General features: G+C 53.9%; 4 protein-coding genes across 4 annotated transcripts; 2 read left to right on the top strand and 2 right to left on the bottom strand.

The window, feature by feature from the left end:
* Positions 1-992: 992 nt before the first annotated feature.
* Positions 993-4,046, bottom strand: GCG54_00009164 (1-phosphatidylinositol 4 5-bisphosphate phosphodiesterase 1; the record flags this gene model as incomplete). The annotated part of the gene is made up of 4 exons (XM_045409113.1): positions 993-1,164; positions 1,717-3,185; positions 3,241-3,879; positions 4,035-4,046. The coding sequence occupies 4 exons, from the start codon at positions 4,044-4,046 to the stop codon at positions 993-995; spliced, it is 2,292 nt and encodes a 763-aa protein (XP_045256358.1).
* Positions 4,047-6,099: 2,053 nt separating this feature from the next.
* GCG54_00009165 (uncharacterized protein) lies at positions 6,100-6,786 on the top strand (the record flags this gene model as incomplete). The annotated part of the gene is made up of 2 exons (XM_045409114.1): positions 6,100-6,108; positions 6,301-6,786. The coding sequence occupies 2 exons, from the start codon at positions 6,100-6,102 to the stop codon at positions 6,784-6,786; spliced, it is 495 nt and encodes a 164-aa protein (XP_045256359.1).
* Positions 6,787-7,542: 756 nt separating this feature from the next.
* GCG54_00009166 (Signal recognition particle receptor subunit alpha-like) lies at positions 7,543-9,717 on the bottom strand (the record flags this gene model as incomplete). Its single annotated transcript, XM_045409115.1, has 4 exons — positions 7,543-7,788; positions 7,846-9,080; positions 9,146-9,431; positions 9,493-9,717. 4 exons carry the CDS (start codon positions 9,715-9,717, stop codon positions 7,543-7,545), a joined length of 1,992 nt encoding a protein of 663 aa, XP_045256360.1.
* A 547-nt stretch (positions 9,718-10,264) lies between these two features.
* On the top strand, positions 10,265-13,216 carry GCG54_00009167 (Protein transport protein yif1; the record flags this gene model as incomplete). Its single annotated transcript, XM_045409116.1, has 7 exons — positions 10,265-10,537; positions 10,627-11,154; positions 11,208-11,350; positions 11,388-11,442; positions 12,405-12,467; positions 12,572-12,651; positions 12,706-13,216. 7 exons carry the CDS (start codon positions 10,265-10,267, stop codon positions 13,214-13,216), a joined length of 1,653 nt encoding a protein of 550 aa, XP_045256361.1.
* Between the last annotated feature and the right edge of the window lie 1,362 nt (positions 13,217-14,578).

Consider the following 14,578-nt stretch of genomic DNA (forward strand, 5'->3'; position numbering starts at 1 on the left):
CGGGTGAAGCTGATCGTAGACAGGCATTGCGACCATTTCTTCCTTTCTCTGTCTTCGTATTGAACGGGGGACTGCGTGATAACAGAAACAAAGCAGAAAGTCACGACAGAAGAAGACGAGATGATTCTTGCACCTTTGTCAACAGGGAAAGCAATTGCTCCCTTTGGAAGGTTTGTTTGTTCGTTCTTCTACGTACGAGTCGGCAATTTCTGTTTCAAACGCCCTCCGCCTCGTCGTTGATGTGTCCTGTTGTTCCTTTGCAGCCATGATGTTTCTGTCTCTTCCCGGACCCCATCTTCAGTTCCTTCTCCAGCAAGCCACCGGCCCCCAAACGATGTTTTCCATGATTCCATCTGAAGCGTCTCTGTCTCGTCCCGCCAGTACCCCTGGTCCATCCAAAACATGATTAAAGGGGAAGGGATAAAAAGAAAAAGGTATAATGAGGCCATCTGCCTGTCAATCTCGCTCGCTAAGCGTCATGCCATATTCAGAGTAAAAGAAAAGATGTAGACTCAGAAATAATCCCCGAGACCCCCATGTACCAGGTAAGTCTCACAAAAGGGATGGAGGAAAAACAGAAAGAAGAAACGAGTTCCTGGCCCCCATCAGGAAATGCGATTAACAAGGATGGTGTCAGACACCAAAAGAAAAGGTCTAGGGTTGTCGGTAAACAGGTATCGTCCAGAAACAAAACGCCCCCACAAACGCCCATGCCTCAAGATTTTTTGCTGTGTCCTAGGTATCGAATAAAAAAAATAAAAATAAAAAGTAGACCAAGGAAAAGAAGAGGAGCCGAGATGAGACGGAAGAAACGTCCCCCATGACCTTTTCGTCTCCTGAAAAGGAAGTTGCTCTGCTGCGAGATGGGCTCATCTGATCGGATCTCAGACCTGCCAACTTCTGAGACACTGCACTCATGATTGCTGACAAAAATATGAGCCGAGGACGGGCTTTATTGCAAATCATGAAGAAGGGAGCTCTTGTTGTTTTGCTCATCGCACGTCCTTGTCGATCCTGACAAGGAGCTTACCGCCTTCAATCGGGCGGCCCTTGGTATCCATGAGCTTGATGAAGCGGTACCCAGGTTGAAGACGGTCAAGCCGGATACACGCCCATGACAGCAATTCGTCGCCGCCGAGGAGTGGATCGTTCTCGATCTTGAATCTGCGATTGGGAACCAAGGTCAGCAAGAAAACTTTTTCACACCTCGAATACGAATGCAAAGAAAGACGGATCTCGTCGGATGTCAAATGTCATGAACATGTGTCATGCCGTCAACGGTGCGGTGTGCAGCGGCCCGACCTGTCAACACGGGCCGCCACAGCTGCTTGACGCTTCCTTGGCGAGCGAGTATTGGCGGCTGGCGGCTCGTGACGGGAACTTGACGGTCGTGGTGACACGACGCAGGAAAAGAGGCTCGGCAACTGCGGTCGCACGGCATCCTCCACCTTTGTGTGTTTTTGACGCGAGCACGACGGGCCACTGCATCTCGTCCGAGGATGGATCAGACCATCAGGTCTGTGTTCATCGTATCTCAGAGGGTACACCATCCGCAAGAGCACACCACCTGACGGTCGGACACGCTGCACCTGCGGAAGGATAGGCGCGGAGCCGCGCGACTGAGACTCTCGTCGGGTCGTGTATCGTGAAGAGTGGGTGTGACGACGACGTGGCGGTGAAGAGAAAGTGAAAGTGACTAAATCAAGAAAACCTTACCTGACGAAACTGAGCTCCTGCACCACTCTCGAGACCTTCGGGAACTTCAGTCGCGCTCCGCCTTCCCACTCAGGATGGTCCGTCTTCTTCGAACTGGTCTTCAGTTTGAAATCGTCTTCATCGGCTGCCTTGCCGTTGACTGCCCCAATCTCGACATGTAGTTCACATTTGACAAAAGGGCGTAGGTTCTTGCCGTTGCGGCTGCTGTCGCTGTCCGATGAGCTAGGCACCCAGATATGCTGACCAGCGATGATTGTGACGACGAGATCTAGGTCACCCTGGGGCGCCGCGTCGACCTCGGTCTCAGTGTTCTTGTCGGTGCTGCGGTATCCGACTGGCTTGAGAACCCAGCCCAGCTCGTCTGCGAACATGCCTTCATTCAGCATCATGCCTTCGTCCAGGTACTGCCAGTTGAGGGCGACCATCTGCACACCCTTCCGCCAGAATGGGCTGGGGTCGGGGTTTGAGCTGTCAACGCGGGTGCCGTTGGGGAAGGCTCGCATGAAGAAGTTCTTGTTGTGAGCGAACATCTCACGAGCTTTGGTCGTGTGAAGCTCGAGAATCTTGCTCTCACTTATCGAGAAGATATGCCCAGGCTTCTTAGCGGCAGGTGTCTCAAAACTCTTAAAGTGCTCACTATGCGTGTAGATCGCCAAGTTGCTCAGTGCCGTGGCGATGTCGGATTTGGGGTTATGTTGGACCGGAGCTGCCGCCGGTGCGTTGGTGCGTTCGTCTTCGGAGCTGGAGGCATCCTCATCATTGGCGTGAACCATTGATAAAGCCGTAGTGCTGGGAGGCACCTCGATCTTGTGAGGTGCTTTCTTGACCTTGATCATGATCTTCCTCTTCATCTCCTCAAGTTTAGGAAGACGGAAGCGTGGGTCGATGCCTTCGCACGACTTGTCGACCAGCATCTCACCCCATTCTTCCTTCATGATCTTGACCATGACATTCTGTTGCTCAATATCCGCGTGAACCTCGAGACTAATAATAAGCGGTAGTTCATTGGTCTCAAATGCGGACTCGCGGACAGCCTGGCAAACTTCCCGGAACCCACACGGAGTTGTCAAGGTCCAACCATGGGTGACAATGGGCTCATCTTTCGGGTACGGTGGGCGAAATTTGCTTGGAGTGGGTGATGTAGGTCGCAGAGTTTCATTCAGAGATTCAACCGAGGCACTCGGGCCAAGAACAGTGGTGCTGTCGGATGGTCCCAAGGACCTGCTAGCGGTGGCTGCGCTGGCTGCACTGGCATTCCTCCTGTGACTATGCTCGTGTACGCTTCGCTCGCTGCCGATCAGCTCTTCGACATGCTCCTTCAGACTAGCCGCAACGTTGGGGAACGATGAGCCAGAAAGGTTCCGGGAATGCTCAGGCTTGGGCGACCGGCTCCGCTCCTGGCCCGTCGTGATCGGAGTGTCTCCGTTCCAAACATCAATCTCGATACATCGGCAGCCTTTGCGGAGCACCTGGAATTAAATGTGAGCATGGTCAACTTTCGCATCAATACCAAGCAGTACATACTGTTTTGTAAGCCTCCGGGTCGCTCGTGGAAGCTAATTGGTTTCCGACCAGGTAAGTATTGTGGCTGCTGCTGATGAAATAGTTCGATAGCGGTCGGCTGATGTCTTTATCCTCCGGATTCAACGGTCGGGTGGCTTCCAGGCCGTACTTCTTCCACCAAAACTCGAAGAACTCGGGCCATGTGTATCTCTCCTTATCTTCGGGCAGGACATCGTCGGCATCAATTTCGCCCTGCACAGAATCGAGGAATGCGACGAATTGCTCGCGAGTGACGAACGGCGAGCGTGATATCGAGGAGCGGCGGGATCGGATGTCGTCAAAGACTTTCTTGAGGCGGTTCTGGATGGCAAGACTGCCGTCGAATGCGGGAGGTTCCGAGGAAGGGGTGTGGAAGTCTTTGGGGTCAACGGAAGAGAACGAGGGCTCGGTAGCACCATCGACATTGGTAATGTTGATTCGGGGTGTTTGCGGCGTCATTCGGAAGTGGGAGCCCTTGTCTGTCGGTGCAAGCAAGGTTGTGAAGCCCACCATCTTCCTAAGGGCGCCCTCCGAGGCTTTGTTGGTATTGTTGAAGAGGGGCATCGTGAAGGTGCGCTTCTTGGGCGCCCTTTCGTCACCAGGAGCCTTGCGGCGTCGGAGCTGCAAGAGTCGTCAGTTGGAATTTGCACTTCGTGCATTGAAGGAGTGTAGGTTGGCGAAGTCCCAAGCCACTGGGAAAGGGTGCGATTGAGGGCAGGGTCTGGGCGGGAGCTTCGAAACAGGGTGCGGAACATCAGACGGAGTGGCAGACGTACGTATAGACACATGATGAATTAGCTTCGGCGGCTATACAGCACACCCCTCTTTCTCTGGTCTTTCTCTGGTGTTGTTGCGTTTCGAAGGATCGGGTTGTTCGCGTGTCAATTGGCGAAGGAGGGGCGTTTTTAGGGTCCTGCTCGGCAGCCTTCTCTGGTGCTAGAGGCAGAGGTTGTGGCTTCGCAGTCGTAGGTATGGAGGTCAAGCCATTGGAGAGTTAACGGGAGCCCATTAGGAGGAGGTAATGATGCAGGAATTAGCTGAAGCTGAGATAAAACTGCAGTTTCTAGGTGAGAGAAGTTCGAGGATTGAAAGTAATGGCAAAGTAAGGTAAGGCATGGTGGAGGAACAGCGGGAGCAATTTGAACGGGGAGAGTGGAAGCGTGGTTATGCATGTCAGCAACAGCTGAAGACATGGGGAGGGGGGACAGCCTCGTCCGGTGGTGTAGCCAGTGGCCAATGGGATCCAGCCAGCACTGCCCCGATGGTCTGGATCCCTGCCGGGGGTGGTCCCCTCTGCCCTGCCAGTGGTCCCAGTGATCCCAGCGCTGCTGTTTAGCGTCGCGCTCCCTACCTTACCTCTCCAGTGAGACCGTGACTCTCGGTAACGCACATAGGGCAGTCCAAGGCAAGCAATTTTGGGCGGGCCATGACGGAACCAGCCCATTTCTCCCCTGAATCCATAAGTTCTGTTTCGTTCTCCATGTTTTCCTTATGCTGGAGCCTGGAGCCTGGTGCGCTGTTGTTGACACGGCAGAGTCAGAGTCCCCTGAATTATGTGAGGAATTTCGCCTGCTTCATCAACGCGTGCCGTCGCATATTTCTGCCATTGGGAGCTGATGCTGCCGTTGTCAGACGAGTGTGCCACCGAGAATGCCCTGTCGCTGCACGAGGCATCATTGGCCAGCGACCTGAAATGTTCACTGTTTGTGTCCTGCATGCACGGTGACAAGGCAGCGCTGTTTTGGGGGCGGAGTCTGCTGTGATGTCCATCCCGCTGCATCGCGACGTGGAGCGTCACACTCGATGCCTAGAATCGAAGGGAGACCAAGACAACCGAACCTCCACTGCAGAGGAGGCAGGGCTTGGGTTTGGACCCCAAATCGCAGCTTGCCCTGTTCTGTCATGCCAGAGCCCTGCTCCCGCGTCATTGGGTGTTGGCACCAAGCTGTCCGTAACTCACGGAGCCCGAGAGGGCGGCCGGCGGCGAGCGTTGGCCTCACGGATTGGCCGAGGACCCGCGAAAGTCATTTCCAAACTAGTGGTCTTGCCGTCCTAAATTTGTCGTCTTGGAGCGTGCCAGAGCAATTCGATACGGGAGGGTGGCCAGGCATAACGGTTCGGCCCCACCATCCATACGAGATTACATAACTTTCTTATGAACCGTTCATATGTTTGAGCTTCTGTATTGCACCTTATGCACGGTAGCCAAGTGCCGATCAATATACTGGCAGAAAGGGGCCTCGTCAAAGGCGTAAACCCTCGCCAAAACTCCTCATGCAAACCAGGCGGGTGATGGACACTTTGTAGCACCCAACCTACCTAGACAAAGCATCCTGTAGCTTCTGTAAGGTATTCATCCGTGCTTGGTCTTCAAGGGACGCTAGGTTGCCCCACTCCGGTCCGGGCCGCTGCTCGGCTCCGGTGTTCGTCCGGTGGTTCGGCGCCAAGCGACTGTGGGTCAACGGTCTAGTAGCGGTCCGGGATACCTGCAGTAGCGCTCCGGACCCCACGAGCTTCTTCGACGTCTCATATCCATGCATAGATCTAACAGATGATGGTGTCACTGCGCAGGATGTTAGTAGGGAATTCAGATAGATGGCGCCCAAGAGCTGTTCAGGGAATCTTGGCACTATCAAAATCAAGACAGTATCGCTCTCCAGCTGGAATAATGTTTATGAAGAGGACTGTCAGCCGCTCTTCTGTCTGCGGAGCTAAATTTCCTGTACACTTGACTTAAGGAAAGACTCAAAGAGACCACAAAAGCAGAGACGACGCAATCATCTCATCGTGTACTACGAAAGCCTATTGGCTCGGGCACTCTGTTTCTCGCTGGACACCTTTATGGCTCAGGTCCTCTGAAATTTGTAGACACCTTTGTGTCGCCAACAAACTTTTGAACTTCTCAAGTTTTTTTTCCCTCTTTCTCATTTCAAGTCTGCATATCCATGTCCCGTTCTTGACCCCGTCGAGAGTAGCACCATACAAGTGTTTCACTCGGCGTGCATTAATAAGTCTACACAATCATTCCCTCAATTCCCCAAGCTCCCCCAGGAGCTTCAAGACCAAATCTGGAGCGACGCCGTCCGCCCCATCAGCCCAGGCCACGATGGCGTCCACTTCTTCACCATCTTCAACCCTGTACATTCCGACGAAAAGTTCAGAGACCATCTTGTCGTCCAGCAGGCGGGCTACTATTCGAATCGCAGCGAGTTCCCCCTTATACTTAGCGCACCGACATCGAAAGACAACTCATCGCAGCCGTCGTGGAATGTTGGCAACCCATCCACATACGCTGCCGACTTTGGCCTCTGGACCGCCTGTAGAGACTCGTACAAGGCCATCTACAAGGGATATGACCGGCTCAGACAGGACTCAATTCAGAAAATCGACCGCCCTAGAGCCTTTCATACCTGGCAAACGCACAGAGAAGACTGCAAGGACTTCCCTGTGACGTTCTCTGCGGCAAATGGTGACGGCAGCCCTGTCAACCTGACGGTTCTCCCGCTGCGCAACCTTTTTGTGCTCTGACGTTTCGAGGATGTAGGCAGTATTTCCTCTACTTTGCAGAATGCGACCTTCGACTCCCCGAAATTTGGATACAACGGGGTCACTCACGTTGCGGTCGAGTTCGATCCATAATGGAGTGTGGAAGGAATTAGACAGTGCAGGAACAACGCCAAAATTACGAACATGGAGTATCGGGCGTGTCGGGAAATCTCCGAGGCCATCTGGCGCCCACAAAGGTCGTTCCAGTACCTGTGGGTGGTGGAGTACAAGTTACGCTTGAAGGCTGGTGTGTGTGACCCGGAGAAACGAGCCATACTTTGGAAGTCGGATTCCGAAGAGCAGTTCGTCTTCGAGGGCCAAGGGTGCAATTACTACGCTGTGCCGAGAGAAAATCCCCAGGACTTTTGTGAATATCGCGACGGCCTTGAACCGTCAAATCCCGTGTGGAGAGTCAATGACGCATTGGACGGATCAGATGCTATTTTCGGCAATTATTTTCATCTTTCATACCTATACGGCGAAAGCTCTCTGCCGTCCAACGAGAAGATCGGGATTTTGGTTTGCGAATATGACTGATGATAACCGGGGTCAAGTTTAGAGTTAGCGCATGTATGTTTGGTGACCTCACTGCGGGATTTCACAATTGCATACATTGCAAGACGCGAGGGCTCAGTTGTTCGGGGTATCATTAGGTCTCCTCCAGAAGAAACCGTGTTGATCTCATTGCATTCGTACTAGAAAGACGTATAAAATTATATCTCATTACCACTTCTTGAATCAAGAGCTGCTTAGGAGCTTCTCGACTGCCCATTTCACAGAGAAATTCCTCAAGTCGGAGTAGTGCTGACCAACGCCGACAAATAGGACAGGGACGTTAGTTGCGTGAACGAGACTGACCAGAGTGCCAACCATGTTGCCCACGGTATCGCACTTGGAGATGATAAATCCATCGAGAGAGCGAACGGCGCCAAAGGCGGCGTTGAAGTTGCGCGCTTGCGCTACGGAGTCGGTTCCGACTAAAGCCTTTTCACATTGTCAGTTATACGATTGCAAATATTTTTAGTGGCAAAGGGCTCTCACCTCTCCAACCATGAGAATCTTATCGGGTTGAGCGAATTTGGCAAACTTCTCCAGAGAAGACATAAGACGCTGATCGTTGTGTCTGCGCCCAGCAGTATCGATGAGGACGACATCGAAACCTTCTTGGCCTGCAAAAGAGACAGCATCGCGCGCAACAGTGGCGGCGTCCTTGCCGTAACCCTTCTGGTACAGCTCAACGCGGCCTCCCTCACGAGAAGTGAGCTCCTTCAGGTTGCGGACATGGACTGCCAGTTGCTCGACGGCGCCAGAACGGAACGTATCTCCCGCGGCAATGAGGACCTTGTACTTATTCTGGAGGAGGAAGAAACAGATCTTCGACAGGTTGGTGGACTTTCCAACGCCGTTGACGCCAACAATTGAGATGACATAGGGCCGAGCCTTTCGCATGGAGGTCGCGGGCGGAGCGGTGATGGCGTCAATCTCGCGGAGCAGGTCGAGAGAAGAAGTAGGGGTGAGCATCTTGGTCAGGGAAGCCTCCATTGCGGACTGGATCTTGGTGTTAATGCTCTCGAAGCTGCCTGTCTTGACACCAAGTAGTTCCTTTTCGACGCCCTCACATAGGCGGATTGCGGCCTCGCGCGCGACATTCTTCTTGAGAAGATGCTCCTCCATGCCCTTCATTGCCTTGTCGAGGTCGGCCTTCGTAAGAGTCTTGCCTCCCACAACATTGCGGAACAGGCCTCCGATCGTGCTGAGTCCGGAGCCGATAAGTCCGTTCGAAGCTTCGGTCGAAGAGTCCGTCTTGGACTGCGCGGATGCGAGAATGTTGTGGACTTCGTCGTCGAGGTCCTTAAGGATGAACTGACCCTTGGAAGTCTTGTTGCCCCATGTCGAAGCGTCAACTTGCTCAAGGGCGGAGGAGCGCGCGGCAGTCCCCTCGGCCTCGGAGTCACTAGTTGCCGATCTCGGAGCAGCCGAGTAGTCAAGCTGAACATCGTCTTCCTCATCCGCCAAACCATCAGCATCCCACTTGCGGCCTTTCTTCGTCGAAGATCGGGTCGCTGGCCGGGGCCTTCTGCCAGAGGATTCGTCACCGGAGGAGGCAGCAACAGCTCCTGGGTTTTGCGCCTTGCGGGCACGACGGGACATTTTTGCGGCAGGGCCAGGCTTGCCGACCACGACGCCAGGAGTCGAGGGTCGGGACGTGTTCGGCGTAATAATCGGGGTCGATTCGTTCGTGGAAGCGCCGCCGTTTGCGCCGTTGATACCACGTCCTAGAGTATGTATTTAGCTTTGTGTTGCCCCGCGGGAAAAGGGGGTATGTAGGCCAGTTGCTTACCCCTGTAATGAAGACCAGAGGGAAGTGGAGGCTCATCGCCGAGGTTTCCAGACAGTGTCTCGTCCTCCTTAGCAAAGTCGGCGTCCGAGATGTTGGAGTCACCCTTGGGGCCTGTCGTTTCCAGCTCGCGCATCTGCTGGTCGAAGTATCCGTCGAACTTGTTACACTCTACCAGTGTTGTGTGAGGCTTCGTCAGTTGTTCGCCGTATAGATCCACGAAAATAGTCTTGATATTGTCGACCAGCTTGTCAATCCACGACAGGTGAAGTAGAGATCTATAGACGGCCTGCCCGCGCGCGGTTCTGTCAGCATGTCGTTTGTCGCTCAGGAACATCAAGATTTCTGACCACAAAGATGACACCTAGTTCCTTGACGAAGGTATACCGAAGGGTGTGCTGGTCGCGCTTGTACGGTGGGTTGCTGGCAGCAGACTGGCTCGACGCAGCGCCGGCCTTTTCCTCGATGAACACATCGGAAATGAAGTTGTTGATGACGGACGGGTTGACCGGCGCATATGTCCTTGACCAAAGGACCACACCCGATGTGGTCAGGATTTCGAAAGTGTCCAACATGATGGTTCGCAAACTTCTGTTCCTGGAATCGCGGCGTAATCTGGCAATTGGGCGACTGGCGACAGGTAGAGGGAGAGGGGGAAGCTGAGTTGGAGGCGAACTTCCTAGACGATCCAGAAAGTTGGCCTGTGGCGCAGACGGGGACCGATAAGAACGGGTCGGCCGATAGCTTTCGCAATTGATGGACCCCAAAGGTATCGATAAGCCATCGGAGGTTGGGATAATCCGCGACAAGCATTTGGCACTGTACAGACGCGTGGAACTGCGCTTTCAGGACGGTGCGAATATCACAGCTCGTAGACGGACCCACGCCGATGACATGCGCTGAAGTAAACACATTTCCATAAGGTACCGCTGCAGCTCCATCCACAACCTTGCCTGCGCCCCCCATCACAGACGACTTCCAAAAGGGAGGCATCCCACTTGCAAGCCCGCGACAACGCAACTGCTCGGCCCGAACCCGCGGTCCTCTCCCTCGAAAATCGAACGAGTTCTCACCCGCACACCCAGCAGATTATTGCATCGACTGCCCAGCAGCTAGCCCATCATGCAGCGCCCTCAAACATACGGCCAGTCGCCTCCTCTGCACCACCCCGTACCCCAGCATGTCTCGACCGTTCCCCAGCTGCGCTCGCCGCCTCCCCCAGTGTCCCAAACGCAATCGCAGCAAAGCTACGGCAGCCCGTACCAGCAACAGGGTGGCTCAAGCGGAAACGTCTTTGGCGCATACGGACAGTTCATGAATGACCCTACGGCGCAAGTTGCCGCACAATTCGGGCAGACGGCCTTCAAGCATGGCCAGGAATACATGGAACAGAACGTACGTTGAATCTCAGCCCTCGGCATTGACAGTACACGTTGCGAAGCTTCGTGAGCGTTGCAACAGACCCCAAAACTGACCGCTACTAGTTTAACCGATATGTCAACGTAAATGCCCTGAAGCACTACTTCAACGTCTCCAACTCCTATGTCATCAACAAGCTATTCCTCGTACTCTTCCCCTGGAGGCACAAGCCATGGTCGCGCAAGCAGTCCGTGGGACCCAGCGGCCAGGAGGGGTGGTACCTGCCGCCGCGCGACGACATCAACAGCCCCGACATGTACATCCCCGTCATGGCGGTTGTGACATATATCCTCCTGTCCACCCTCATCGCCGGTCTCCGCGGACAGTTCCAGCCGGAGCTTCTTGGATACACGGCGTCAACGGCCCTTGTCATCGTGGTGGCTGAGATTTTGGGTCTCAAGCTGGGTTGCTATCTGTTGGGCATCTCGAACGATTCGCAGCTCTACGATCTGATCGCGTACTCTGGCTACAAGTTTGTCGGCATTATTGTGACCGTTGCCGTGGCGGAGATCTTTAACGGGGGCCAGGGTACCGGCGGCTGGGTCGGGTGGTCGGTGTTCATTTACACCTTCCTGGCTAACTCCCTGTTCCTGGTGCGTAAACCAAGCTCTCTATTGATGCACATGAGGACTAACAACACCCTTAGATGCGCTCTTTGAAATACGTTCTGCTTCCCGAGAACTCGGCGAATGGCGCTGGTCCTATGCAGACTGGCGATTCCCGAGCCAAGCGAAACCAGAGGACACAGTTTCTGTTTTTCTACTCATACATCGTTCAGCTGCTCTTTATGTGGATCCTGTCTAGACCTTAAATCCACGTCACGCAGTTCATCTGGAACTCAAAAAGACCACTTCAAAAAGGTGTCATGGAAAGGAGTCAAGGTGCGCCAGGGAGCATGAAAAGAGGACACATAGAGCAAGGGATTTGCCGGCCACAGGAGGCGGGCGCATGGCTATGGCCGATGCGACCCGACATACCAGGCTGAGCTGTACGATAATGCGACACGTCACTTTGTTGAGCGCGCAGGTGTTTGTTTGGTGTTCTCATAGATGTTCGTCGCGTCGGAAAAGGCCTTAGGCCACGCCGAGGGATGACCAAGAGCTCATTCCCTGCAGCATGAGGGTCGTCATGACCAGGAACAGGCCGCGACACAGGTACTTAAAAAACAATACTATTCAAAGCCGAAATCTACGTTCAATGCAGGTCTATGTGATCTGCATCGCAGGGTCGCATTGAATATCGTGCCCATAAGGTCATGCAAGTGCCCTGAACGATGGCGTACACCCGACAGGCAGCCGCGCGGTAGACCAAAGGCGCAGATTGACACGTCAAGCTTATTCTTCAAGCTGTTTGTTTGTAAGCTTGACTCGGATAGCTGTCACAATCGCCCCGCAATTGGGCGTAGCTCATGCCCCCCATTCGCCAACCCGAACTTCGGCCGGCCAAACTCCACAAACCGGGGCACGTTGTCCTCCCTCACCCCGCCAAATGCTCGACTTCCGGTCCTAGATCCCGTCTTCCCTGTGGTTGGTCCTGCTGGCGCGAGTACATAGACTTTCTCCGGGAGCCTTTTGACCACAATCTGTCCTACTTTGCCTCGCTCTCTGCTCTTTAAAAACGACTGCCTCACAAGCATTTTGGGTTCACATACTTCTTGTGTCTCGACGCTTATCAACGACGTCATTAAAAGCCAAGAAACGTGAGCCGGGCCGGCCGCATATCGACACCGGTTCTTATCAACTTCAACCATTCACCAAGAAAGACGACTCTCACAGCCTCGGAGTAACTGCACACTTACGCTGCGAACATGGCTCTTCCCCCAATTGTGAATGCGACGCTGCAGTCCGCAGTCCTCGCCGGCACCTCAAATCTGTTGGCGCAGGCACTGACGGCCTACCGAACCGATGTATGAAAATCCGCATTGGGACTCACCCGCATCGTGCCGCGATGCGAAGCTGTCACTTCAGGGGCGTCTGAGCCTGCGTTTTCAGTGCTGATTAATCTGACCAGAGCCAACTCGTCATCGACTGGGTTCCGGTCTTCCAGTTCATCATGAACGCGGTGGTGTGCACACCGCCGAACTTCATGTGGTGAGTCTTCTCATACAGACCACACTCCGGGGTCGCTTTCTGACAGTGTCACAGGCAAGATCTCCTCGAGCAGAGCTTCCCAGCCTACCACGTCTCCCCCACCAAGGACGCCATCACCTCCGCGGCCGCCAACGACGAGAAGGAACTCGACCGCGAGGCCCGCGACAACAAGCTCGTCGAGCCCAAGCTCAACATCCGCAACACCGTCGTCAAGCTCCTCCTCGACCAGACCGTCGGCGCCGCCCTCAACACCCTGGCCTTCAGCATGTTCGTCGGCAGCATCCAGGCCGCCATGGCGCGCCCGGAGCACCTCGCCCACGCGTCCGCCTCGGCCAAGTTCCTCGTCTCGCGCGGCGCCGTCGACTATAGCAAGGTCGACTGGCAGTCCGTCGTCGCCAGGGCCAAGGAAGACTTCTGGCCCATCTTCCTTGCCGGGTTGAAGCTCTGGCCGTTGGTCAGCTTTATCAACTTTGTGTTTATCAAGAGCATTGAGGGGAGGAACTTGGTGGGTGCCCTGGCTGGTGTCGTGTGGGGTATCTACATGAGTTTGGTTGCGGCGCAATGAAGGGGTTGGATTCCAGCGAGAACACGCACATCTTCTTATCAGAGCAGAAGTTTATCAGCTCAGCACGCCTGCAACGGCAGAATATAGCGTCGAGAAGGTGCTCGTGTCATTCTAGAGTGTTGCTAGGGCCAGATGAGGCGTTTAAGGGGACGGGGACCGAAACCTGCGATCATACTTGTTTTACGGATATGCTGGGGGAGTAAGACGTTTGAAAGTGGGAGACGTAGAACAGTCTTCTATACCTTGGTTCTTAGATAATAGACCGAAGACATGCTTGAGCTGAGCTCACACCCAAACGCCTCACAGTGAGTCAGTTGCGGGCGATGGCTTGCGTTTCAGGTCGGAGCAATACCTGCGACCTGGTGTATCTCAATACAGACACGAGACAGTCGTACGTGAAACCAAGGAACACGAGATATATCAAAACAGCTCGAGGCCCAGCCATGCGAGCGCCCTTGAGGATGCGACTGTAACTATAGCAACAAGACAAGACGTGTAAATTGAGTAGGTCACGAGATAGACAAGATCTATGTGGTGTGGCATCCTGTAAATCCGAGTACGAAGAACAGAGATGCACCTCATCTTAGCACCTCATCTGAGGTAGACGGAAAATCGTTTCATCTTTGACTTACGGGATGGCCATCAGCTCGTATCATGTGAGAACCAGGCACAAATAAACATCAAATCTCGCAGACAACTTTTGAGCCATCATATTGAATGCCTCCTGCGGAGAAGACATCTTGCGATATAGTCCATCACACCGGAACCGGGCCCCGGACGCGATGATCCTCGATGCTCCCATTTTTGGGCAGGACATTCTGGTACGACACGCACCACAAACCGGGACGGTTCTGATGTGTAGACGAGACTTGCACATTCTTGCGACGAGGGAACCCCACGCCAGCGTCTGTCTCATTTATGTAAACCCGAATTCCCATCCCCCGAATCATGATGCTTTCAATCTGCATGTGGTCGCATCCAGTTTTATGAAAATATCGATACACTGGGGTAAAGAAGCACATGGTCGAAATGCTGTCCTGAGAAGCCATGTGGCTGGCTGAAGGGGGCTTGGTCAGCTCTTGAAATGAGACTCATTATTCCTGGTTGGGAGCCTTTGTGAGACGTCAAGTGGTTCCCCGGCTTGGATGACGTTCAAGGCCTTGCAGAGGTAAGACATCTAACTGGCATTCTGTGTAACGTCATTCTTGAGGACACTGTATTTCACAGTTCGTGATTGGGCCGTTGAACGAAATAGTCAGGATATGGTGCCCTCCTCATACCTGCGACATTTCGGTTGAAATGTCCCTGAGATGGAGAACTCGAGTCGTGCTCACATCGCGGGAAACACACCATCAACGGGCC

This window comes from Colletotrichum gloeosporioides (assembly GCF_011800055.1).
Source record: "Colletotrichum gloeosporioides strain Lc1 chromosome Unknown consensus_117, whole genome shotgun sequence".
NCBI lineage: Eukaryota > Fungi > Ascomycota > Sordariomycetes > Glomerellales > Glomerellaceae > Colletotrichum > Colletotrichum gloeosporioides.